The 27,773-nt window shown below is 47.2% G+C and overlaps 2 protein-coding genes across 2 annotated transcripts in view; one reads left to right on the forward strand and one right to left on the reverse strand.

Moving 5' to 3' along the window:
- Positions 1–27,773, forward strand: part of cacna2d3 (calcium voltage-gated channel auxiliary subunit alpha2delta 3) — a 437,296-nt gene that overhangs the window by 323,739 nt on the left and 85,784 nt on the right. Inside the window, exons 27-28 of the mRNA XM_033036559.1 lie at positions 8,316–8,437; positions 13,933–14,013. Of these exons, the coding sequence (XP_032892450.1) occupies positions 8,316–8,437; positions 13,933–14,013 (203 nt within the window). The remainder of the gene's footprint in view (positions 1–8,315; positions 8,438–13,932; positions 14,014–27,773) is intronic.
- On the reverse strand, positions 20,671–27,105 carry lrtm1 (leucine rich repeats and transmembrane domains 1). The gene is made up of 3 exons (XM_033036558.1): positions 26,670–27,105; positions 25,343–25,939; positions 20,671–21,232 (listed from the first exon to the last, which is right to left on the reverse strand). Exons 1-3 carry the CDS (start codon positions 26,746–26,748, stop codon positions 20,799–20,801), a joined length of 1,110 nt encoding a protein of 369 aa, XP_032892449.1. The 5' UTR covers positions 26,749–27,105; the 3' UTR covers positions 20,671–20,798.

Consider the following 27,773-nt stretch of genomic DNA (forward strand, 5'->3'; position numbering starts at 1 on the left):
GGAGGAAGCCAGAGGGTCACGTCTCTCTGAGCTCTAAATAACACTGAACACATGTCTACTCAACTGTGAGTCCCCTTAATGTGGTTTGAAAATGAAAATATGGTTGGTTTTGAAGTAAAAAGGCACTGCCTGCAAATGGTTGTTTGGGTGCTTTTGCTTGAAGTTAAAAGGCACTACTGCAAATGGTGGTTTGGGTGCTTTGGGTAACTTCCTGTTTACACTGTATATTGATTTTAGATAAAACGCTACCACTTACGGCTGTGATTTTTGGCCATCTTACTCGGTCCCTCTCCACTCAGCAGGTGCAGAGGATTCTTCCCATCAATGAAAAGTAAGAGTGTTATTAGTGTTTAGAAAATGTTGAGAATCTCTCTCCTGTCAATCATGCCATGAAGGCCACACCTTTTCCAGTGGGAGGGGGAGGGGTTATAAAACCTGGAAGTGTGGGTGTGGCTCAGTCTCTGCATGATGGGGGAGGGAGAGGTCACGACTCTGAGCTGTGAATCAACTGAACACACTGAATGTCTACTGAACTGTGAGTTTGGTGTATTGTGTGGTTTTATGGTGGTTTCACCCTGCCTGAAATGGTATGAAACTGCATTTGAAGGTGTTGGTGTTGCACCCTGCATGAAATGGTATGAAGCTGCATTTGAATTTGGTGGCCTTGCACCCTGCCTGAAATGGTATGAAACTGCACTTGAATTTGGTGGCCTTGCACACTGCTTGAAGTGGAATGAAACTGCACTTGAATTTGGCGGCCTTGCACCCTGCTTGAAGTGGTATGAAACTGCACTATATTTGGTGGCCTTGCACCCTGCTGAAAGTGGTATGAAACTGCATTTGAATTTGGTGGCCTTGCACCCTGCTTGAAGTGGTAGGAAAATGGATTTGAATTTGGTGGCCTTGCACCCTGCTTGAAATGGAATTTCAAGGAATAGCCATGAGTCAATTGCCAGCCCACCAGCCATGAGTGAGCTGCCAGCACATCAGGCTTGAGGGCCTGAGCTGCCACCCCAAGGACCCATACCAGCGCTCCAGAAAGCCCCCCTACTGGCCACCAATATTGGAATTGGTGGAGAGGTGGAATATTGCGTCGGGGGACCAGCCCTCCCGTGTGAACATGGGACCCAACGGGTCCCACTTAGTCTAGTATACTCTGGAATTTAGAAGGATGAGGCGATCTTATTGCAACATATAAGATAATTAAGGGTTTGGACACACTAGAGGCAGGAAACATGTTCCCAATGTTGGGGGAGTCCAGAACCAGGGGGCCATAGGTTAAGAATAAGTGGTCAGCTATTTAGAACGGAGATGAGGAAAAACTTCTCATCTGTGGAAGTCTTTGCCTCAGAGGGCAGTGGAAGTTGGTTCTCTGGATGCTTTCAAGAGAGAGCTAGATAGAGCTCTTAGGGATAGCGGAGTTAAGGGATATGGAGAGAAGGCAGGAACGGGGTACTGATTGTGGATGATCAGCCATGATCACATTGAATGGCGGAGCTGGCTCGAAGGGCCGACTCCTGCACCTATTGTCTATTGTGTATAAAGTCCAATGTCCGCAATGGGGTAAAGGTGAATCGGACAGTGCACTAGCTTATGGAAGGACCGTTCAGAAGCCTGATAACAGAGGGGAAAAAGCTGTTCCTGAGTCTGGTGGTGCGTGCTTTCAAGCTTCTGTGCCTTCTGCCAGACGGAAGCGGGGAGAAGAAGGAATGACCAGGGTGGGACAGAGACAAGTCTAAAGGCAATGTGAAGTGTAGATGGAGTCAATGGTGGGGAGTGTGGTCTGTGTGATGGACTGGGCTACATATACAATGGTGGGGAGTGTGGTCTGTGTGATGGACTGGGCTACATCTACAATGGTGGGGAGTGTGGTCTCTGTGATGGACTGGGCTACATCTACAATGGTGGGGAGTGTGGTCTGTGTGATGGACTGGGCTACATCTACAATGGTGGGGAGTGTGGTCTGTGTGATGGACTGGGCTACATCTACAATGGTGGGGAGTGTGGTCTGTGTGATGGACTGGGCTACATCTACAATGGTGGGGAGTGTGGTGTGTGTGATGGACTGGGCTACATCTACAATGGTGGGGAGTGTGGTCTGTGTGATGGACTGGGCTACATCTACAATGGTGGGGAGTGTGGTGTGTGTGGGACTGGGCTACATCTACAATGGTGGGGAGTGTGGTCTGTGTGATGGACTGGGCTACATCTACAATGGTGGGGAGTGTGGTCTGTGTGGGACTGGGCTACATCTACAATGGTGGGGAGTGTGGTCTGTGTGATGGACTGGGCTACATCTACAATGGTGGGGAGTGTGGTCTGTGTGGGACTGGGCTACATCTACAATGGTGGGGAGTGTGGTCTGTGTGATGGACTGGGCTACATCTACAATGGTGGGGAGTGTGGTCTGTGTGGGACTGGGCTACATCTACAATGGTGGGGAGTGTGGTCTGTGTGGGACTGGGCTACATCTACAATGGTGGGGAGTGTGGTCTGTGTGGGACTGGGCTACATCTACAATGGTGGGGAGTGTGGTCTGTGTGGGACTGGGCTACATCTACAATGGTGGGGAGTGTGGTCTGTGTGGGACTGGGCTACATCTACAATGGTGGGGAGTGTGGTCTGTGTGATGGACTGGGCTACATCTACAATGGTGGGGAGTGTGGTCTGTGTGATGGACTGGGCTACATCTACAATGGTGGGGAGTGTGGTCTGTGTGGGACTGGGCTACATCTACAATGGTGGGGAGTGTGGTCTGTGTGGGACTGGGCTACATCTACAATGGTGGGGAGTGTGGTCTGTGTGGGACTGGGCTACATCTACAATGGTGGGGAGTGTGGTCTGTGTGGGACTGGGCTACATCTACAATGGTGGGGAGTGTGGTCTGTGTGATGGACTGGGCTACATCTACAATGGTGGGGAGTGTGGTCTGTGTGATGGACTGGGCTACATCTACAATGGTGGGGAGTGTGGTCTGTGTGGGACTGGGCTACATCTACAATGGTGGGGAGTGTGGTCTGTGTGGGACTGGGCTACATCTACAATGGTGGGGAGTGTAGAGTGTGTGGGACTGGGCTACATCTACAATGGTGGGGAGTGTGGTCTGTGTGGGACTGGGCTACATCTACAATGGTGGGGAGTGTGGTCTGTGTGGGACTGGGCTACATCTACAATGGTGGGGAGTGTGGTCTGTGTGGGACTGGGCTACATCTACAATGGTGGGGAGTGTGGTCTGTGTGATGGACTGGGCTACATCTACAATGGTGGGGAGTGTGGTCTGTGTGATGGACTGGGCTACATCTACAATGGTGGGGAGTGTGGTCTGTGTGGGACTGGGCTACATCTACAATGGTGGGGAGTGTGGTCTGTGTGATGGACTGGGCTACATCTACAATGGTGGGGAGTGTAGAGTGTGTGGGACTGGGCTACATCTACAATGGTGGGGAGTGTGGTCTGTGTGGGACTGGGCTACATCTACAATGGTGGGGAGTGTGGTCTGACGGACTGGGCTACATCTACAACTCTCTACGGTTTCTTACGGTTTTGGGCAGAGCTGTTCCCAAACCAAGCTGTGATGCAAGCCGACACTCTGCTTTCTGTAGTGCATTTGTAATATAGAATAGAATAAAATAGAATTTATTTGCCACACAACCAGGGTCGGTGGAATTTGGGTTGTCAACAGCGATACAATAATAAAGAACACACAACCACAATAAAAATGTAACACAAACATCCACCACAGCATTCATCACTGTGGTGGAAGGCACAAAATTTGGCCAGTCCTCCTCCATTTCCCCCCCGTGGACAGGACCAGAGTCCAGAGTCAGTCCAGGATCGGCTCTTCCTCACCGGAGACTGCGGCTTTAAGTTGGTGTAGGCCGCAGGCCGGCGGTCGAGATTTAAAGTCTCTGCCGCAGCCAGAAGCACCGTAGACTGCAGGGCCGGCGGTCGAAGCTCCCCTCCAGGGGTGATGTTAAGTCCACGCCGGGCCCGCGGTAGAAGTTGGCCGCGGGCCAGCAGTGATGGCTTCTTCCCCCCCCCCCGGGTCCCCCACGAGGGATCCCGGGCTGTAGACGCCGCACCAGCTGGAACTCTGCAGACCGCGGCTTCAGGCTGCCGGCTGCCGCGGGCTTGCGAAACGGAGCGCTCCCCTCCGGCGAGCCCCAGCGAGGGCTCACCCGCTCCACACCGAGAGTCCACGCTGCGCCCGCCGCTGAAGTCCCGGGCGCGTCTCCGTAGAAAGGCCGCGCCGATCCTTGATGTTAGGCCACGGGGGAGGCGACCTGGAAAAAGTTGCCTCTCCATGGAGGAGGCGACCGAAGCGGTTTCCCCCTTACCCCCCCACATCACCCCCCCCACACAAAACACACCGAGGAACATCAAAAACATACTTTAAAACATACCAAAAAAAAACTAGCGCTGCTGACATGGCTGCTGCCAGAGCAGCGCCCCCTCCGAATATTTGTCTCATATTATTAGTTTTTACAAACTCATCTCCTCATATCTAATTTAACCGTTTTCTGAAATGTCTTCCTTAAGTTATTCATGGCATTAATGACAGAAAGTTGTCATTTGTCTGTATAATAGAATGGGGCATTTAGTGGTGAATGCTCATTTGTAAGGGTGGGGGTGAACGGGAGCTAGCTGTGATTGAGTGTGTACATTCCACACATGACTCACATGCTCCCATCTCTAGTTTGTCCAGAGAACACACTATAGGTAGTGTATCATTGCCGTGTGTTGTGAGCTCTCTCCAACCAGAATCCTCTCAAGCGTATTAAATTCAGGGTTAAAGTCACCCACCATAGCAACTTCAGGGTTATCATAATAAACCAGCAGACAAGGTTACATGTTGGAGAAATCAAACTAGAGTAAGTGTGCATTCAGGAGCAGTGTTTAGCGTTCTGTCGGCTTGCTTCACAGCTTTGTTTGGGAACAGCTCTGCAAAAGACCGCATGAAATCGCAGAGAGTTGTAGATGTAGCCCAGTCCATCACACAGGCCACACTCCCCACCATTGTAGATGTAGCCCAGTCCATCACACAGACCACACTCCCCATCATTGTAGATGTAGCCCAGTCCCACACACAGACCACACTCCCCATCATTGTAGATGTAGCCCAGTCCATCACACAGACCACACTCCCCACCATTGTAGATGTAGCCCAGTCCATCACACAGACCACACTCCCCACCATTGTAGATGTAGCCCAGTCCATCACACAGACCACACTCCCCACCATTGTAGATGTAGCCCAGTCCATCACACAGACCACACTCCCCACCATTGTAGATGTAGCCCAGTCCATCACACAGACCACACTCCCCACCATTGTAGATGTAACCCAGTCCATCACACAGACCACACTCCCCACCATTGTAGATGTAGCCCAGTCCATCACACAGACCACACACCCCACCATTGTAGATGTAGCCCAGTCCATCACACAGACCACACTCCCCACCATTGTAGATGTAGCCCAGTCCATCACACAGACCACACTCCCCACCATTGTAGATGTAGCCCAGTCCATCACACAGACCACACTCCCCACCATTGTAGATGTAGCCCAGTCCATCACACAGACCACACTCCCCACCATTGTAGATGTAGCCCAGTCCATCACAGACCACACTCCCCACCATTGTAGATGTAGCCCAGTCCCACACAGACCACACTCCCCACCATTGTAGATGTAGCCCAGTCCATCACACAGACCACACTCCCCATCATTGTAGATGTAGCCCAGTCCCACACACAGACCACACTCCCCATCATTGTAGATGTAGCCCAGTCCATCACACAGACCACACTCCCCACCATTGTAGATGTAGCCCAGTCCATCACACAGACCACACTCCCCACCATTGTAGATGTAGCCCAGTCCATCACACAGACCACACTCCCCACCATTGTAGATGTAGCCCAGTCCCACACAGACCACACTCCCCACCATTGTAGATGTAACCCAGTCCATCACACAGACCACACTCCCCACCATTGTAGATGTAGCCCAGTCCATCACACAGACCACACTCCCCACCATTGTAGATGTAGCCCAGTCCATCACACAGACCACACTCCCCACCATTGTAGATGTAGCCCAGTCCCACACACAGACCACACTCCCCATCATTGTAGATGTAGCCCAGTCCCACACAGACCACACTCCCCACCATTGTAGATGTAGCCCAGTCCCACACACAGACCACACTCCCCACCATTGTATATGTAGCCCAGTCCCACACAGACCACACTCCCCACCATTGTAGATGTAGCCCAGTCCCACACAGACCACACTCCCCACCATTGTAGATGTAGCCCAGTCCATCACACAGACCACACTCCCCACCGTTTACTCCATCTACACTTCACGCAGCCTCGGAAAAGCAGCCGACATAATCAAAGACTTGTCCCACCCCGGTCATTCCTCCTTCTCCCTGCTCGCATCCAGCAGAAGGTACGGAAGCTTGAAAGCACGCACCACCAGACTCTTACATTGGCCATTCTTCCCCTTCAGCGCAAGGTGAAGAGAACAGATAAAGGGTGCCAACAAAGTAACAAAGTATTCCATTTTACACAAATCATTTTTAACACATTCCATTTGTGCTCCCCCTTAGATCTCATGGGGCCCACCACGCCGGGTCCTCCTTTGTTCTCTCCCCCCACCCTCGACGGCAGTCCCCCCAAGTCGGGTCCTCCTTTAACGGTGTGACCAAGTGGCACTGACAATCCCGGCCACACCCGGGGGTGGCGCAAATCTGAGATCCAGAACCCGACTCCAATTTTAGTCAAGCCTGGACACAAGAGTTCAGGGGTGAGATGAGAATGAGATGCAGTAAGTAACTGGAGTAACTCAGCGGGTCAGGCAGCATCTGTGGAGAACATGGATATGTGACGTTTCACAGAGTGCTGGAGTAACTCAGTGGGTCAGGCAGCATCTGTGGAGAACATGGATAGGTGACGTTTCACAGAGTGCTGGAGTAACTCAGCGGGTCAGGCAGCATCTGTGGAGAACATGGATAGGTGATGATTCTGGTCGGGATCCTTCTTCAGACTCCCCTTGGACAAGGGTCTCAACCCGAAACACCCATTCCTTCTCTCCAGAGATGCTGCCTGTCCCTCAGGTTCCTATTAAATCTTCCCCCTCTCTCCTTGTGTCCCCATCAACATATTCATAAGTTCATATGTTATAGCAGAATTAGGCCATTTGACCCATCAAGTCTACCCTCTTTCTCTCTCATTCTCCCATTCTCCTGCCTTCATCCCATAACCCCATGACAGCTGTATTAATCAAGAATCTAGTTCAAGTTCAAGTTCAAGTTCAAGTGAGTTTATTGTCATGTGTCCCTGTATAGGACAATGAAATTCTTGCTTTGCTTAAGCACACAGAAAATAGTAGGCATTTACTACTGTGCCTTACATATCTCTGCCTTAAATATATCCACTGATTTGGTCTCCACAGCCTTCTGTGGCAAAGAATTCCACAGAATCACCACCCTCTGACTAAAGAAATTCCTCCTCATCTCCTTTCTATAGATTTGCCCTTTTATTCTGAGACTATGCCCGATACTCTCCCACTAGTGGAAACATCCTCTCCACATCCACAAGCCTTTCACTATTCTGTATGTTTCAATGTGGTTCCCCCTCATTCTTCTAAACTCCAGCGAGTACAGGCCCAGTGCCGACAAACGCTCATCATATGTTCACCCACCCATCCCTGGGATTGGATTATTGACAGAGGTTGTGGTGGGTCAGCATGGTGGCTAGGTGACTTCCCAAGGACAATTTGGCTTGGGCAATTGGTCGACATTGATATCTTCATTCCATGGAGGACTATAAATAGCCAGGTGCTGCGTCGGAAAGCCAGCGTGTGATGACACCTGCCAGTTTCCGTTACCCAAGGTGGCATCTGTGAACTGCCAGAGGTGATGGCCATTTAGATACTCCTTGTAATCCCTGAAGGAGGTTTTAGTTTTAGAAAAGTGGCAGTAAATGAGGACCAAGCCTCCAGATACAACCCAGCATGCCGTACGTTGGTAACGTCACGCTCCTCGAATGGGAAGATAAATTGTTAAATGAACAACAGACATCCAAAGATTAATTTTGCAGAAGCAGCCAAATGTGTTCACTTCCTTGTGCAAAATTGCAGCTGGTTTTGATCTAATGCACGACCACACAGGTTAAGAACCAGCACAAGTGTAAACCGTTTGTTCCAAATGTGATCTGTTAACTGTGAAAACAAAGCACTGTTTATTTATAAAAATAATAATTAAAAAATAACTATGCAATTTATATTTCTTTCCTGTTTCAAGAGACTTCTTGAGTCCACAAGACAAGGAAAATATTTTCACGGCAGATCACTTCCCCCTGTGGTACCGCAAGTCTGCAGAGCAACTGCCAGGGACCTTCGTCTACTCAATCCCATTTAGGCCAGGTAGTGACTTCTGTCCAAACTCCACATTCCGGAATAAGTTTACAAATAACATGTTCACTTAAAATGGTTTCTTAACGTGAATTTGACCAGTTAGTGATGAAATGGTTACCTGTGTTGTGCATCTCATCTCTGGTCATGATTATCCACCGCTCACACATACCTGTGCTGTATCTGGACAGATTCTTGATTAGTACGGGTGTCAGAGGTTATGGGGAGAAGGCAGGAGAATGGGGTTGGGAGGGAGAGATAGATCAGCCATGATTGAATGGTGGAGTAGACTTGATGGGCCGAATGTCCTAATTCTACTCCTATCACTTATGATATGATCTTCTAACTGACTAAATATATCCACTGACTTGGCCTCCACAGCCTTTTGTGGCAAAGAATTCCACAGATTCACCACTCTCCGACTGAAGAAATTCCTCCTCAACTCCTTCCTTGAAGAACGTCCTTTACTTCTGAGGCTATGACCTGTAGACCTAGACTCCCCCACTATTGCAAACATCCTCTCCACATCCAGAAGGCATAACAGGGTTATGTTGAGAGACAGCCAACAGGGAGAGCACTACTAGACAGTGTGACCGTTGTCTTATCAACAAGTCAAAACTAATGTCACAAAACAAGACTGTTTTATTGTCAAATGTCCTGAAACTGAACAATGAAATTCTTACTTGGTGACACAAAATGCTGGAGTAAGTCAATGGGAGAGGCAGCATCTCTGGAGGGAAAGAATGGGTGACGTCTTCGGTTGAGACCCTACTTCAGACTGAAGAAGGGTCTCAACCGGAAACATCACCCAATCCATCTCTCCAGACCTGCTGCCTGTTCCACTGAGTTACTCCAGCACTTTGTGTCTATCTTCGGTTTAAACCAGCATCTGCAGTTCCTTCCCATATAGCTATCACCACAGTGTATGTTTAGACTGAAGAGGAAATTTATCTCATCAAACTGCAGGCCAGTGTAACCTTTATTACCCAACAATTCTTTGCAATGATACAATCACACAGTAAGGACACAAGCCCTGAGCCTTAGACGTCAACAGTCAATGGTCCCAACATAGAACAATTACATTCTAACTTGCAGCAACAGTACAACAGCTCATAAGTGATAGGAGCAGAATTAGGCCATTTGGCCCATCAGGTCTACTCAGCCATTCAATGGTGGCTGATCTATCTCTCCCTCCTACCCCCATTCTCCTGCCTTCTCCCCAGCACACCCCCACACCCACCCCTCTGTCACCACTGGTCCACAACACTTTAGACTACAGCGTGGAACAGGCACTTTGGCCACTGAGTCCACACTGATACACTAACACTATCCTCCACACACTAGGGTCAATATAGATGTTGATCAAAACCAATTAACCCACAACCACGCCGTCTTGGGAGTGTGGGAGGAAACCGGAGCTCCTGGAGAAAACCCACGCGGCTATGGGGAGAACGCACAGACAACACTCGTGGTCAGGATCAAACCCGGGTCTCTGGCGCTGTGAGGCAGCAACTCTACCGCCACCATGCACCTAATGTGCCCCCCCCCCCCCCCATCACCACTGGCCCCATCACTGGCACCACACCCAGCCTGTCCCTTGTACATGAGAGCTCTGGCACAGGGCTGCTTCCACCGACTCTGGTCCCCACGCTCTTCGATTTAAACCAGCATCTGCAGTTCTTTCTTACACATACATACACCCAAATACACATTCACATGGCCACACACGGAGATACACGCAGATATACACAGACACGCTCTTAACTGTTTGAATACATGAATAAACATCATGGAATTTTAAATATTACAGATAAAATAAAGTTATCCTTTACTTTTTAATGTCCAGAAATCAAGAAAGGATGCAATAGAATAAGGTGCTAGGTATGTGAAGGATATCTGCTGTACAGATAATGAGGTATTATTCTGGGCACCATGAGGACTATAAAGATGTTTCTTTGCACACACAGATTCACATGGCCTTAGACGCTGGCATTTATTACACAGAGTGATGAGCTTACATATAATTCCCACGTGCATTCTGTCTATAAAGAAGAATATACTGTGTGGGAAGGAGCTGCAGGTGCTGGTTTATACCGAAGATAGACACAAAATGCTGGAGTAACTCAACGGGTCAGGCAGCATCTCTGGAGACTGACCAGTTATGGATATGTTTCTGACCATGTAAATCTGGAAACCTACCAGTTTAATAATGACAACAAAGTGGTCATTAGGTCATGTGATAGGAGTAGAACTAGGCCATTCGGCCCATCAAGTCTACTCCGCCATTCAATCATGGCTGATATATGTCTCCCTCATAACTCCATTCTCGTGCCTTCTCCCCATAACTTCTGACACCCATACTAATCAAGAATCTATCTATCTCTGCCTTAAATATATCCACTGACTTGGCTTCCACAGCCTTCTGTGACAAAGAAGTCCATAGATTCACCACCCTCTGACTAAAGAAATTCCTCCTCATCACCTTCCTAAAAGAACGTCCTTTAATTCTGAGGCTGTGACCTTTAGTCTTAGACTCTCCCACTAGTGCAAACATCCTCTCCACATCCACTCTATCCAGGCCTTTCACTATTCTGTGTGTTTCAATGAGGTCCCCCCTCATTCTTCTAAACTCCAGTGAGTACAGGCCTAGTGCCGACAAACGCTCATCATAGGTTAACCCACACATTCGTGGTTAAGTTGTTGAGGAACAGCAGCTGATTGTCAGTCACAGGGACAGTTGCACTGAGATCAGAGATATCTTGCCTTCACCCCATAACCTCTTATACCCGTACTAATCAAGAATCTATCTCTGCCTTAAAAATATCCACTGATTTGGCCTCCACAGCCTTCTGTGATGGTGTTGCATTGCCAGACGGGCTGTGATGATGGATCAAAGGCTGTGACTGGCTGCTCTCCAGAGTTAGATGTGTACAGGTGGAGGTGCTGCTGGTTTGTCCGGTGTCAGGTTCAACCCAGAGCTTCTGTTCCAGTAAACAACGACACCCTTATCTTCAATGTGTAATCTGAAACTTTGATCAACACAACACTGAACGATGGATGAGAAGACACCAAAGGCAGCGTGGTGGTGCAGCTGGTAGAGTTGCTGCCTCACCGAGACAGAGACCTGCGTGACATCGCAACTTATAACAATTACACATTCCTGGCAGCCATCATAAAATTACTCCCATCGGAGCACTAACATCATGGAATTCTAACCACAATCATGACCTTGGGGGCTGTCTGTCTGTCTGTCTGTGTGGAAGTTGCATGTTCTCCCAGTGACCACGTGGGTTTCCTCCGTGTGCTCCGGTTTTCACCCACATTACAAAGACATGCGGGTCTGTAGGATCATTGGCCCTAGATGCAAAAGTGGAATAACATAGAACTAGTGCGAGCGGTTGACCAATGGTCTGCGTGTAATCGGTGGGCCGAATGGCCTGTTTCCATGCTGTATCTTTAAATTAACCTAAACAACTGGAGCAGTTATCTTCAAAGTGTAATCTGAAATTGAGTTCAACAATTTCTAGCGGGTAGATTAATTGTTGCAATGCCTGAAAGACTAACATGTGTAGATGAAAATCCCAGTAACACATGACCTATAGGCTGCACAGTGTGTAACTTCTCTGTACTACCCCACTACTTCCTTTACTGGCATCTATCTCATCCATCTATCCCATTGGGCAGCACGGTGGTGCAGCGGTAGAGTTGCTGCCTTATAGCGTCAGAGACCCGGGTTTGATCCCGACTACGGGTGCTGTCTGTACGGAGTTTGTACGTTCTCCCTGTGACCAGCGTGGGTTTTCTCAGAGACCTTTGGTTTCCTCCCACAGTCCAAAGACGTACAGTTTTATAGGTTAATTGGCTTGGTATGAGTGTAAATTGCCCCTAGTGTGTGTAGGATTGCGTTGGTGTGCGGGGATCGCTGGTCGGCGCAGACTCGGTGGGCTGAAGGGCCTGTTTCCGCACTGTATCACTAAAACTAAAACAAATAACATCAGCATTTGTTCTCCATCCAAAATTTGTTTCTGGCAAGATGTTCCATAGTTTGACTTGTCTCCAGCTGTTCATTCATTGTGAAAATTACATCCATTAATGGTGAAGGTTGAAAATGATCGTTATGTTATGTGTCAGGCACACCTCTCCGTGTAGTCAATGCTGGTTTTATTCGGCCTTTTACATCTTTCTAAAACTACGTTGGGGAGATTTCTCAAGACATTCTATCACTGGAACAGCAGTGCAGAAGTTACACCAGCATTTTGTGTCTGACTCAGCGGGACAGGCAGCATCTCTGGAGAGAAGGAATGCTACAGGTGCTACCTAATGAAGATAATAGCAAAGCAGCATCTTGATTAGTACGGGGTCATTGGTTATGGGGGAGAAAGCAGGAGAATGGGTTAGGAGGGAGAGATAGATCAGCCATGATTGAATGGTGTAGACTTGAAGGGCCGAATGGCCTAATTGTACTATTCCATATGACCTCACATTATACTGGGATAACAAATAGCTTCTGTTGCTTAAAATGATCATTCTGTCTCCCAACCATTGTATCCACCACTAACACTTTAATGCCACAAACACCAACTCAACCATGAAGTAAAACTGCCTCCGTTGCTCATGGGACTCTCTGCATTCCCTGGCAATCTACGCATGGGTTAAAACCCCTGATGGCATCTGCCTTCAGCACCACCACTCTCTGTACACAGAGCCACTGGGTCAAGCTGTACCAGGGTACTTGTTCATTGGGAACTATAGATGCTTTAACATGTTTAGTTTAGAGATACAGCGCAGAAACAGGCCCTTCGGCCCACTGCATTGACCAGCGATCCCCGTACACTAGCACTAGAATTGTGAAAGGCTTGGATAGAGTGGACGTGGAGAGGATGTTTCCACCAGTGCGCGAGTCTAGGACCAGAGGGCAGAGCCTCAGAATGAAAGGACGTTCTTTTAGGAAGGAGATGAGGAGAACTATCTCTAGTCGGAGGGTGGTGAATCTGTGGAATCTTTGCCACGGAAAGTTGTGGAGGCAGTAGATATTTTTAAGGCAGAGATAGATAGATTCCTGATTAGTACGGGTGTCAGAGGTTATGGGGAGAAGGCAGGACATGGGGTTAGGAGGGAGAGATAGATCAGCCATGATTGAATGGTGGAGGAGACTTGATGGGCTGAATGTGCTAATTCTGCTCCTATCCCTTATGACCTTATGATTATCCTACACACTAGGGACAATTTACAGAAGCCAATTAGCCTACAGCCTGTACGACTTTCAAGTGTGGGAGGAAACTGGAGCACCCGAAGAAAACCCACGCAGGTCATGGAGAGAATGTACAAACTCCGTACTGACAGCACCCGTAATCGGGATTGAACCTGTGAGGCAGCCACTCTACCGCTGCACCACCGTGCCGGCCTCATAACTTCTCTGGATTTCTTTGAATGAAGGATGATTACAATAACTATACATGTTTGAATATTCACTTTGATACTGAATGAGCTTTGGTTCTATTTGATAGAGGCAGAAAATAAAAGTAGCGTGGTGACGGCGAGTACAAGCGTGCAACTCGTGGACAACAGAAAATCACCAGTGGTCGCAGGTAAGCACCGATTCAATCCTGTTCATTCAACGTACTGTGTTCTTAACCAGAATGAAGCGTGGTGCCGTATATCACTCAGCCTGTGTACAATTGCAAGCTGCATTTCCATGTGCAGTTGGCAAGGGGAACTTTACCACGTTATGGTCCCCTGTGTTTAGCTTCAGACTTCCCAGCAACGTATAACAGCCCGTCACTGACATTTGCTCGCACCTCCTCAAATATTTGCATCAGTTGCCGTCTGATTTTGGCTGTGTCAGCTTTGGTACCTCCTCCTGCAGTAAGCAATGTTCTAGAATCTCTATGTCCATTGGACAGATCTGTACCTTGATGCTGGATACAGGTGTGAACTCCAGCACCACCTGGCCTGCATCATAGAAATATACAAACATAGAAAATAGGTGCAGGAGTAGGCCATTCGGCCCTTCAAACCAGCACCGCCGTGCAATATGATCATCTGAAATCAGTGCCGTGTTCCTGCTTTTTCCCAATATCCCATGATTCCGTTAACCCTAAGAGCTAAATCTAACTCGTGAAAACATCCAGTGAATTGGCGTCCACGGCAGAGAATAAGCCTTGGTGAAGCTGTGATGGAGACACGGAGCTGGCACCATGGTGAGATCAGGATGGGCTCTGGCCGAGTACTCAACCTCACCCGGAGAGAGCAGCCACCCGTGATGTTGGGGGGTTTCTGGGCCTCAAACCTCTCTTCAGTTGCTGCAACCTATCCTGTATCTACGTGTACATTGGATCCCTTCCTTCTGCTCCAGCTGTGGTGCCTTTTACAGTCCAGGCAGGCATCATTTCTGGAGAGGAGGAATGGGTGACGTTTCGGGTCGAGTCCCTTCTTCAGACCCATCATCCCTCCTATCTGCTGCCTGCCACCGCATGTTCTCCTGAGAGTTACTCCAGCACTTGTTTTGTAAACCAGCATCTGCAGTTCCATGTTTCTAAATTGTTTAATTTGTTTGGAAAAGCTAAAGAAGAAAGCACTTAAAACAATCTTTAATGTCTAGAAGCATCAAACAAACTCCAGCGATTCCAGTAAACATTTGAGTTGCCTGCCTGTGCCTTGCAGCTGCTGTTGCCATTGATGTAGATGGGCTGTCTATACCTCTGCCAGATCTCTGCAGGATCAGTGGGCAGATTCCACAGCTCAACATGGGGGAATTCACAGCACCGCCAACGGTTCACTGGTGAAACTTTTTCGTTTAGTTTAGTTTAGAGATACAGCACAGAAACAGGCCCTTCGGCCCACCGAGTCCGTGCAGACCAGCGATCCCCGCATATTAACACTATCCTACAAACACTAGGGCCAATTTTTACATTTACCAAGCCAATTAACGTCTCGGAGAAAACCCACGCAGTTCACGGGGCGAACGTACAGACAGCACCCGTGGTCAGGATCGAACATTGCACTAAGTTGGCGTGCAGGTACAGCAGGCAGTGAAGAAAGCTAATGGAATGTTGGCCTTCATAACAAGAGGATTTCACTATAGGAGTAAAGAGGTTCTTCTGCAGTTGTATAGGGCTCTGGTGAGACCACATCTGGAGTATTGTGTACAGTTTTGGTCTCCTAATTTGAGGAAGGACATCCTTGTGATTGAGGCAGTGCAGCGTAGGTTCACGAGATTGATCCCTGGGATGGCGGGACTGTCATATGAGGAAAGATTGCAAAGAGTAGGCTTGTATTCACTGGAGTTTAGAAGGATGAGGGGGTTCTTATAGAAACATATAAAATTATAAAATGACTGGACAAGCTAGATGCAGGAAAAATGTTCCCAATGTTGGGCAAGTCCAGAACCAGGGGCCACAGTCTTAGAATAAAGGGGAGGCCATTTAAGACTGAGGAGAGAAAAAAACGTTTTCACCCAGAGAGTTGTGAATTTGTGGAATTCCCTGCCACAGAGGGCAGTGGAGGCCAAATCACTGGATAGATTTAAGAGAGAGTTAGATAGAGCTCTAGGGGCTAGTGGAGTCAAGGGATATGGGAAGAAGGCAGGCACGGGTTATTGATAGGGGACGATCAGCCATGATCACAATGAATGGCGGTGCTAGCTCGAAGGGCCGAATGGCCTCCTCCTGCACCTATTTTCTATGTAAGTGTTATGTTGTTATCCTGTATCTGAACACTGTGAATGGCTTGATTGTAATCATGTAATGTCTTTCCAGTGACTGGCTAGCATGCAACAAAAAGCTTTTCACTGTACCTCAGTACACATGACAATAAACTAAACTAAACTGAACTGAACTGATCCCGTGTCTCTGGTGCTGTAAGGCAGCAGCTTTGTGACACTGTGCTGCCCTGATTGTAAGCTGCCCAAGTGGAATAGCAGATGCCTTTCCTCCAGTTTGCGTGTGTCCTCACTCTGGCAACGGAGGAGGCTGAGGACTGAAAGGTCCGTGTGGGAATTTTCCTCAGCGTTAGTTCTGCTACTCAGTGGGTTTGTTAGTGACGGTACGGACAGTATATTCTACTGGCTCATCCGAAGAGTAAAACACAGATCCATGTGGATTGGCATGAACTGTAAGTTGTCTACTGGCATGAATGACTCCACTATAAAAGCACTGATCCTGATATTTAACAATGATGTTCACCTATGCAAAGAGTTTTGTGGTTTAACTTTAAAACAAACTTCAAAAGCCTACTTGGAAAATATGTAGCATTTGTTTCACAAAGTCCATGGCAGCAGTAAAAGTTAAGCGTGTAGTATGTAGAGTTTGCTCTCAGTATAAAGAGCGTGGGTGTAAAGTGCGTAGAAGGAGTGCTGACCATCTGGCTCCCCTGTGTCTGCTCAGTCCACTGATCACTGGCCAGACATCGGTGGGAAAAAGGTTTAAGGGGCATTTGGACAGAAATGGCCAGAACTGCATGCTTCAGAGCAGAAACAAGTCATCTTTGATCCCAACGGATGGTCAGGTGAGAAGACGCATCGTGGAAAGATGTGTAAATATGTGGTTTACTTCAGTTTTGTTGAGTGATGCAGCGCTGAAACAGGCCCTTCGGCCCACCGAGCCCGCGCCGACCAGCGACCCCCGCACACTAACACTATCCTACACACACACTAGGGACAATTTTCACATTTTTACCAAGCGAATTAACCTCCAAACCTGTACATCTTTGGAGTGTGGGAGGAAACCGGAGATCTCTGAGAAAACCCACGCAGGTCTTGGGAAGAACGTACAAACTCCATATAGACAGCAGCGGTAGTCGGGATCGAACGCAGGTCTCTGTCACTGTAAGCGCTGTAAGGTAGCAACTCTACTGCTATGCCACCATGCTGCCCAGCAGGGTAGTGAAGAGTGGAATAGAAGGATGGAGGTGATATAGAGCATGATCACTATTGATTTCGACCTGAAACGTCACTTATTCCTTCTCTCCAGAGATGCTGCCTGTCCCGCTGAGTTCCTCCAGCAGTTTGTGTCTATCTTCACCACTATTGATTGTTGGCTACATTCCCCCATGTTCTGGTGTAAATTGCTTGTAACCTCTGTGTCGCCACGAGCTTATAGCCACATGTCATGTGGTCAAAGTTTCACTCAAAACTTTACTTTGGGAAAGATGGGCATAATGAATATGGGTTGGAAAACAATCATATGTGTCATCAAAGATATTGCCATCTGTGGCCAATTGAAATGGCCATCTGGGGCAATGAAGACATGCTTTGCTGATGATGCTTGCGTCTATTTGCAACCCACACTTGGCATATGGCAGAATCTACTGGCAAATAGTTCTTACTGAAAGCATTAATATAAAGTTCAGAAAAACAAAGCAAACAAAAGATAGCAAGTAATGGAGAGATTTATAAAGTCTATTTGATGTTCAGAAGCAGGGTGCTTTCACAAGCATGGTGAGGTCATAGTGAAGAAAAACAGAAGCAGATGGCAATAACATCATCAACAATTTCATTTAAAATTTCAGATACGTTTGTTACTGATTATAGAGAATACTTTTCACAGTACATATATTTTAAATGATTATTTTTGCAGAATTACCTCCCCCTTTCTGTTATTAATTTAATATTATTGACCCTGAATTCCAGCTGAAATCTTGATCGCCGTTAGTTTTCATTTTCTGCGTAGGTAATAATAGGTGGCCACGGTTATTGGTCACGGTGACATAAACACATCTTTCACAAGTTCATTCTGAAATAATGTCAGGTCTCCAGTGAAATAGACTTAAAAATTACGTATGACTAGACTAAGTGGGACCCGTTAGGTCCCATGTTCACACGGGATGGCTGGTCACCCAACGCAATATTCCACGGGGGGCTTTCTGGAGTGCTAGTGCGGGTGATGTGGGCCGAAGGGACTGGTTTCCAGAGGGCTAGTATGGACATTGTGGGCCGAATGGATTCTTGGGCTGGCAGCTCAGTCACTCAGGCCTGATGGGCTGGCAGCTCAGAAACTGCCAGAATTTCAGCCCAAAACAGGTGAGAGACTCTGTGAGTGAGAAGGGGGAGAGGGTGGAGAATCAATTTTAGACATTTTTCATCTTTTTCTACAGATCACAGCAATGAAGGAGAAATGTCTATCCTGGCCTGGATCTCACAGGGAGCAAATGAAGGGAGGTAGAAAATTACTGGGGTGAGGTTTAATATTTGCACGGGGAAATACTTACTGATGGGCCAAATGGACTCCTGGGCTAGTACAGCCCAGTTGGGCCGAAGGGGCTCTTTAAAAAAAAAATCTGAGTGAAATCTCAGTAAAAGGCACTTTTTCTGGACTTTTCCTGGCCTGGCACGGGCCTTTTGGGCCAAATTGCTCCTCCTGGGCTAATGCGGGCATTTGGGGCAAGAGGGACTGGTTTCTCGGCTAATAGGGGGCTTGTGGGCTGAAATTAGTGGTCTCAGGCAGGCCAAACAATTCATTTCATTTCATTTCCAATTGCATTGCAGTTTCAAGCCCAGGGCAGGCCAAGCCAAACAGCTGATTGCATTGTCACTTAATTTCCATTGCCATTGCAGTTTCAAGCACAGAGCAGGCCAAACAACTCATTTCATTTTCATTAAGGGCTAACAAATCATTTATTCAAGTACATTGCATACTCACAGTGTTCTGTAGTTTCCCAGCTGAGACACAGAGTCGTGACCTCTCCCTTACCATCTTACAGACAGACTGAGCCATGCCCACACTTCCGGGTTTTATAGTCCCTCCCCCCTCCCCTCCCACCAGAAGGGGCGTGGCCTTCATGGTGGTGATTGACAGGAGAGAGAATCTCAAGAATTTTTAAACACTAATAAGTCTTTTATTTTTCATCGATGGGAAAAATCCTCGGGGCCTGCGCAGTGGAGGATGACTCTGAGTAAGATGGCCAAAAAATCACAGCCATATGTGGTAGCGATTTTTCTAAAATCAAAGCACAGTGCAAACAGGAAGTGGTCATGGTGAGACTTTTAATTATATAGATAACGCTACTCGTGAGAACATAATACTTTAAGATGAGTCATAAGGTGATAATAAGTTATAGGAGAAGAATTAGGCCATTCGCCCCATTGAGTCTACTCCACAATTCAGTCACGGATGATCTATTTCTCCCTCCTAACCTCATTCTCCTGCCTTCTCCCCATAACCCTTGACACCCGTACTAATCAAGAATCTATCTATCTATCTCTGCCTTAAAAATATCCATTGACTTGGCCTCCACAGCCTTCTGTGGCAATGACTTGACCTCACTGATGCTGCCTGACCCACTGAGTTACTCCAGCACTTTGTGTGGCAATGAGTTCCACAGATTCACCACCATTGAATTACTTTATTAATGAATGTATACCTTTATAGAAATAGGACAAACATATTTCTTGTGATTACAATACCAATGGCCTACCACAACTCAATGCATAATTGTAAGGGCATAGTGTTCACATCTTACAAGACATGAGTAATTACAACCCAAAAACCTAATACAAATTGCTAAAATTTATATTTAGTGAAGGAGGCCAATGTGTTCCCAGTTATTACACTTTCCCAGAAGAAACCACAGCAACAACTTATATTTATATCGAGCCGTTAACACACTTCAACCAACCTACAGTAAGTATTCAGAAGAGAAGACAAGAGCTGCATCTTGCACAGTCGATTGACATCCCTTTGACATGTTTGTGTCTCATTCCTGTCTTCATTCTTCAGTTTTTTCATAATTCTGTTGATACTGATTCAAGCCATTCGCAACTCATATACACAATATGTGATCTACATGCAAACTACACGAAGTCCAAACTTCTTTAGAAAATTAAAACAGTCTAGGATGTTAGACGCCTTCTTCCACATGAAAGACATGTTCATTATAGATTTACAGTGTCCAACACTTTGTCTTATGGATATTAATATTGTCTTGATATTGATATTGTCTTAAGAATGTCATTGTTTCATTTAGAGTCATATGACAATTAAACACTCTTGATTCTTGTGTAGGAAGGAACTGCAGAGGCTGCTTTATACTAAAGATAGACACAAAATGCTGGAGTAATTCAACGGGCCAGGCAGCAGCTCTGGAGAGAAGGAATAGGAGATGTGTTGGGTTGGAATGGGTCTGAAGAAGGATTCCAACCCGAAACATCACCTATTCCTTTCCTGCAGAGATGCTGCCTGACCTGCTGAGTTACTCCAGCACTCTGTGAAACGTCATCTATTCCATTTCTCCAGAGATGCTGCCTGACCCACTGAGTTACTCCAGCACTCTGTGAAACGTTACCCATTCTTTCTCTCCAGACATGCTGCCTGACCCATTGAGTTACTGCAGCACTTTGTGTCTACTCTTGCCGCTTGACAAGGCAGTAGAGGGGAGCTCATACCAGTGAGCTATCTAGGGGTTCCTTCTCTTCAGCATTTTCCTGTTCAACATCGGGACCCAGATGGTCGAGTTTCTTGAGCTCCCGTTGGTACTTGGCCATGATAAAGGCGTAGGAACAGCCATAAACAGCTGCCACCAGCATCATCAGGCAGACGATGCCACAGATGACTCCAGTGACCACAATAGTAGCAATGGCATGCCGTAAGCTGCCTGACCGTTGCTTGGCCTTCGGGGTACAGTCTGGGCTGTGCTCCGGCTCCAGTTTGTGCTGCAACGTTTGGATGGTGGGACTTCTCTGGTCGGAGTCAACGTGAGATGACTTGTCCTTTATGGAGGAACACACCTGGAATAATTCATGCGGGATTCTCATGAGGTCCTTACTTCTTAAGTCCTCTGGTTCTGTGCATAGAATTTCATCAATCTTCCCTCCTATGTGAAAGCAGAATGAGTCATTCCATGGGACATTTGTCATGATTTGTGGCTTTTAGAAAAAGTACAGAAAAATGCATTTTCATCTAAGCAGTACAATTATTACATCTGAGAGGACATCTGGCAGAGTTGAAAGGACAATTAAAGAAAGGAATTTAATTCTCTGCCCATTTTCCCTTCTTCACATCTGTTTACTTCTGAATTGATCTGATTGTTTTAATCTGCAGCAACCAATAAGATTGCTGATAAAGGAATGATTTAAATTGTGCAGTGGCCAGCAAGCAGGGATGTTTTTCCATTCTGATCCCCTGGGAACCGGCTTTAAGTTGGTTTGGAGGGTGCATGGTAAGTTGCCAATGGTTTGACAAAGGAGCAAATGGGCTGTGGACGGTAATGGTTTAATAAATGATTCTGGACATAGAGGAATTAGGTAGGAAAGCAAGAGGGGAAATGGGCTGGAAATCAGGAAACAAAATAGTTCAGCGCTGCCTGTCATGTGTACTTTAATGCAAAGGATCTTGAAAAATGAAGCAATGGATTTAGAGCACAGATAGACATGTGGAAGACCAAGAAAGGACACCGAGTTCTGGAGTAACTCAGCGGGTCAGGCAGCATCTCGAGAACATGGATAGGTGACATTTCACAGAGTGCTGGAGTAACTCATCGGGTCAGGCAACATCTGTGGAGAACATGGATAGGTGACGTTTCACAGGGTGCTGCAGTAACTCAGCGGGTCAGGCAACATCTGTGGAGAACATGGATAGGTGATGTTTCAGAGTGCTGCAGTAACTCAGCGGGTCAGGCATCTGGAGTTCCTTGTGCCTCTAGGTTTCAGCAAGGCTCTATTAGATTGTAATGCAGCAAATGGAAGACATTTATTTAGAAAGTGAGGGAGATACAAAGGCCAGAGTCCCCATGTTACAAATTAGTTTAATATTTATCATAAGGAAAATGTTAGAAGCTAATAATGAAGATGTTTTAGGCAGGCAATTAGGACAACTGAATGCAATGGACAAAGTGAGTGTGGATTGTGAAAGATGGATGATGTTTGGCCAATTTATTGTATTGCTTTGAAGAAGAGCTGGTGGGGGATAAAAAGAAGCCAATAGATGCATGGATCTTTCCAGAAAGCTTTTGATAAATTGCTGCATTGTACGCTGCCACAGGAAATGAAAGCTCTGGGGAGCAGGAGATAACATATTGGCCTGGGTAGAAGGGTGGGTGGGTTTGGTGGATTGGTGGGGTGGGTGGGTGATGGGTGGGATGGGGTGGGTGGGTGTGGTGGGTGGGTGATGGGTGATGGGTGAGTGGATGGATGGGTGGGGTGGGTGATGGGTGGGGTGGGTGGATGGGTGATGGGTGGGGTGGGTGGTTGGGTGGGTGATGAGTGGATGGATGGGTGATGGGTGGGTGGTTGGATGGGTGATGGGTGGATGTGGTGGCTGAGTGGGTGCGAGATGGGTGGATGGATGGGTGGGTGATGGGTGGGTGGGTGATGGGTGGGTGGATGGATGGGTGGGGTGGGTGGCTGGGTGGGTGGGTGTGGTGGATGGGTGGGTGGGTGATGGGTGGGTGGATGGATGGGTGGGGTGGGTGGCTGGGTGGGTGATGGGTGGGTGGATGGATGGGTGATGGGTGGGGTGGGTGGGTGGGATGATGTAGAGGTGGCAATGGCATAACTGACAGACAGACACACGGACTGTTGCAATAATCAAGCAGGCAGCAGGCCATTCAGGTGTTTCATAGAAACATAGAAAATAGATGCATGAGCAGGCCATTCAGCCCTTCGAACCAGCACCGCCATTCAATATGATCATGGCTGATCATCCAGAATCATTACCCCGTTCCTGCCTTCTCCCCATATCCCTTGATTCCGTTAGCCCAAAGCTCTAAATCTAACTCCCTCTTGAAAACATCCAGTGAATTGGCCTCCACGGCAGAGAATAAGCCTTGGTGAAGCTGTGACCGAGACACGGGGCTGGCACCATGGTGAGATCAGGATGGGCTCTGGCAGAGTACTCCACCTCACCTGTAAGATCTGCTCTAATGTGGAAGTTAAGTCACCTAAGAAACTTTGCTTTACAGAAAGTCATGTTATAAAAACAGTTGTTTAGTTTAGTTGTGAGATACAACGTGTAAACAGACCCTTCAGCCCACCGTGGCTGTGTCGACCAGCAATCACTCCTACACTAGTTCTATCTGACTCGGGGCAATTTACAGAAGCCAATTAACCTACAAACTTTGGAGTGTGGGAGGAAACCAGTGCACCCGGAGAAAACCCACACAGTCGCAGCGAGAATGTACAAACTCCGTACAGACAGCACCCGTAATCAGGATCACTGTGAGGCAGCAACTCTACCGCTGCACCACTGTGCCATCCCGGTTGTGTCAATGGGGAAAAGGGGTGAGGAGTTTAGAGTCATTTATCTCACAGTTTTAATTTTTTTTTAATTTTTAGCAGCTACATTTATTTTTATTATTACTGCAAGCTACAAATTTTAAAGGCTGGCTGTTATACAGTTTAATATCAATGCAAGTGTCAATAGAAGCAATCAATCGTCAATTTTGGTGCCCTTCCACGGTGAAAGTGGCAGTAGGGAGGTTACATGGAAACTTTTTTTTCCCAAGACAGCTTTTTCTCTGCTTGCCAATTTCTGAAGGGACTTTTAAGTGTCTCTCTAGTTCACGATCTAATTCATATTGTCAGGTCATAAAGACTGATGTGGGGGGAGGGGGGGGGGCGAGGCAGGGAAGAAGAAAGGAAGAGGAGGAGCCAGAGGGCTGAGGGAGAGCTGAGAAGAGGAGGAGACAATAAGGACTATGAGGTGCTGCTCTTCCAATATAAACAGCACAAGTGAAATATGAGGTGCTGCTCCTCCAATATTTCGCTTGGGCAGTTTATACCCCAGCGGCATGAACATTGACTTCTCCAATTTCCGGTAGCCCTTATTGTCTCCTCCCCTTCTCAGCTCTCCCTCAGCCCTCTGGCTCCTCCTCTTCCTTTCTTCTTCCCGCCCCCCCCCCCCCCACCCTACATCAGTATGAAGAAGGGTTTTGGCCCGAAACGTTGCCTATTTCCTTCGCTCCATAGATGCAGCTGCACCCGCTGAGTTTCTCCAGCACTTTTGTCTACCTTCATGTTCATAAGTGTTAGGAGTAGAATTAGGCCATTTGACCCATCAAGTCTACTCCGCCATTCAATCATGGCTGATCTATCTTTCCCTCTCAACCCCATTCTCCTGCCTTCTCCCCATAACCCCTGACACCATATTTTAATCATATAATGTGTGTAATAGAAATAGTATTCCTTAATTCATCGAATGCAATATATCCAATGTGTGTTGTGGAGACATGTGCTAATACAGGCTAGATGCAGGAAAACTGTTCCCCATGTTGGGGGAGTCCAGAACCAGAGGTCACAGTTTAAGAATAAGGGGTAGGCCATTTACGACTGAAAGGAGGAAAAACATTTTCACCCAGAGAGTTGTGGAATTCTCTGCCACAGAAGTCAGTGGAGACCAATTCACTGGATGTTTTCAAGGGAGAGTTAAATTTAGCTCTTAGGGCTAACGGAATCAAGGGTTATGGGGAGAAAGCAGGAACGGGATACTGATTTTGGATGATCAGCCATGGTGGTGCTGGCTTGAAGGGCTGAATGTTCTACTCCTGCACCTATTTTCTATGTTTCTAAAGGGTTTACTTAGTGAGATTGTTGTGATCTGATTTTACACAGAGGGTGGTGGATGCCTGGAACGCGCTGCCAGGGGTGGTGGTGGAGGCAGATACAACAGTGGTGTTTGATGTTTTTAGATCAGTACGTGGATATGCAAGGGATGGAGGGATGTGGATCACGTTGCAGGCAGAGTGGATAGGTTTAACATGGACATTGTGGGCCGAAGGGCCTGTTCCTGTGCTGTACTGTTCTACGATCTATTGTCTGATTGTGATGTTGCTGTGATTTGAATGTGAGCTGGCATCATTGTAGATTTGACAGAACGGTGAAGTTTCTCGAGGGAAGTTTCTAGGAGGTAATTTGATTGCCAATCTGGGAACCATGAGCACTACTTCACCACTGAGAAGGTGAAGGTGAACTGGTGTTTGTTGACTGACCTGTGTAGAGGAAGCTCTCCAACCAAAGTTTCAATCCCGTTAGATGACAGTCACACTTCCACTGGTTTTTCCTGAACAAGATGGCTTGTAGACTTGGCAGGGAATCCACCAGCGACCTGCTGATGTGCTGAAGTTGGTTTTGATGCATTGCTAGTGATGTCAGATTCTGCAGGTTGTTGAACAAACCCTCGGGCAAACTAGTAAGGTGATTAAACGACAGGTCCAGTTGATGCAGGTTCCCAGTTGAGTGGAGCATTTTGTTGTCCACATTGGTGATGGAGTTATTGGCCAGATTTAGGATGAGAAGGTTATGTAGTCCATCAAACGTATCTGATGATAAGTTTGAAATAATGTTGTTGGACAAGTCTAAAGTTTGTAGCTGCAACATACCAGTGAAGTCAGCATTTGATATTGTGTGGATCTGATTATTCTGCAAGTACAGGGCCTCTGTGTTTAGGGCAATACCTCTAGGTACCTGTGAGAGCCCTGTACCTGTGCAACGTACTACTTTCTCAGTCTCCATGCACTGGCATTTTTCCGGGCATCCTGTGACTGACTGTACAAATAAGAAAGCGATCATTCCCAAAGCAATGTCACCTGTAAAAAAGACAGTGATATGTTCACTTCCCTGTGGAGTTAACTGAACACAACAATATTAGTGGAACCACAACAATGACTCAGATTGCACCACAATTGTGACATCGGTGACTAAAGACAGAACAGTTTTATTGCAGCATGGAAACAGGCCATTCGGCCCACCCAGTCCACGACGACCAGCGATCACCCTTCACATTAGTTCTATGTTGTCCTACTTTCTCATCCACTCTCTACACACTAGGGACAATTTACAGAGGGACAATTAACTTACAAACCCCCATGTCTTTGGGATGTAAGAGGAAACCGGAGCACCTGGAGGAAACCCACGTGGTCACGGGGTGACCATGCAAACTCCACTTAAACATGTATCCTCTGGTTCTTGATTCCCCTATGCTGGGTAAACGACTCGTGCACCTGCCCGATCTATTCCCCTCGTGATTTTATACTTATCTCTATAAGATCACCACTCAGCCTCCTGTGCTCCAAGGAATAAAGTCTGAGCCTGCCCATATCGCTCAAGTCCTGGCACCATCATCGTAAAACATGCAATCTTAAATGTCAGACTAACTCAAGAGTGCAGAGTGGCACAACTCAGCAAAAAAAAATAAGGCCACGCTTAGTTGTAATAGTGGCTTGAAAAACAAAATCAAAAGCAATAACGGGGGCAAATGTTAAATGAGTTGACTTAGACAAAGATATGTGGATCAGGCATTTAAAACACAATTCTTACCTCTCATTGTTTCTAACTTGTCGTTTTCTTTCCCTTGAGAGAGAACTGAACCACTCCAGTTACTGTACATCTGCAGCATTAAAATGAATAGGCAGAATTGAAACGTCACCCATTCCTTCTCTCCAAAGATGCTGCTTGACTCGCTCAGTTACTCCAGCTTTTTGTGTCTATCTTCGGCACAATTTAACGCTGATTTGGGTTTCTGCTGCCCACGATCTAATGTTCCATTTGACCACAAACCACAGAGACTTTAGTCAGCTCGGGAAGTCAAGTGTCGGTTGTGAAGAGTGACCTTGGAAATGGAAGCTGTCTGCTGTTGTATTAGACGACGTGTGTTCCCCAGAGTTTGTACAGACAGTGGGGAGCAGGTCTCTATGGCTCTGTGTTGGTACCGTGTGGGGAGAAGGTCTCTACAGCTGGGACTGAACACACCATGTGAGCGAGCGCAGACTGGGAGTTTACGCACGACAGCTGCGCTTCACAAATCAACGCATGACAGCTCAGCTTTCGCGTGTTTTCAATCTGTCTGAAGTTGAGGCGACAGAAATAAACCTGCCTTCTGAAATCAAGGGCAAATGTTCGATTGCCTGCCTCACATTTGTTCCGTGTTGGGTCGCTTTGACTCTTAGGGCTCAGGGAATCATTTTGACTCTTAGGGCTCAGGGAATCAAGGGATATGGGGAGAAAGCAGGAACGGGATACTGATGATGGATGATCAGCCATGATCACATTGAATGGTGGTGCTGGCTAGAAGGGCCGAATGGCCTACTCCTGCACCTATTGTCTATGTTTCTATGATTTGAGGTGTTGGAGGGTGCCTGACATCACAGTACAGGATGTCACCAGCACCGCTGCCTTCCCCCTTGGGCAATCTTTCACAATTCACACTCATTGTCCCAGTTCTCTCTTTATTGAGTCCATAGGTTCTTGAAGGCTATTCGATCATGGCTGAAGTATCTCTCCATCCTAACCCCATTCTCCTGCCTTCTCCCCATAACCCCTGACGCCCACACTAATCAAGAATCTATCTATCTCTGCCTTAGAAATTTCCATTGACTTGGCCTCCACAGCCTTCTGTGGCAAAGAATTCCGCAGATTCACCAC

Source organism: Amblyraja radiata, chromosome 18, assembly GCF_010909765.2.
Source record: "Amblyraja radiata isolate CabotCenter1 chromosome 18, sAmbRad1.1.pri, whole genome shotgun sequence".
Taxonomy (NCBI): domain Eukaryota; kingdom Metazoa; phylum Chordata; class Chondrichthyes; order Rajiformes; family Rajidae; genus Amblyraja; species Amblyraja radiata.

Coding starts and splice junctions, on each gene's coding strand:
- lrtm1 (XM_033036558.1), bottom strand. CDS start 26,748: ATGCTGCAGATGTACAGTAACTGGAGTGGTTCAGTTCTCTCTCAAGGG. Junction 25,940..26,669: donor CAAGTTAGAAACAATGAGAG/GTAAGAATTGTG, acceptor TCTTTTTTACAG/GTGACATTGCTTTGGGAATG. Junction 21,233..25,342: donor GGAGAGCTTCCTCTACACAG/GTCAGTCAACAA, acceptor GCTTTCACATAG/GAGGGAAGATTGATGAAATT.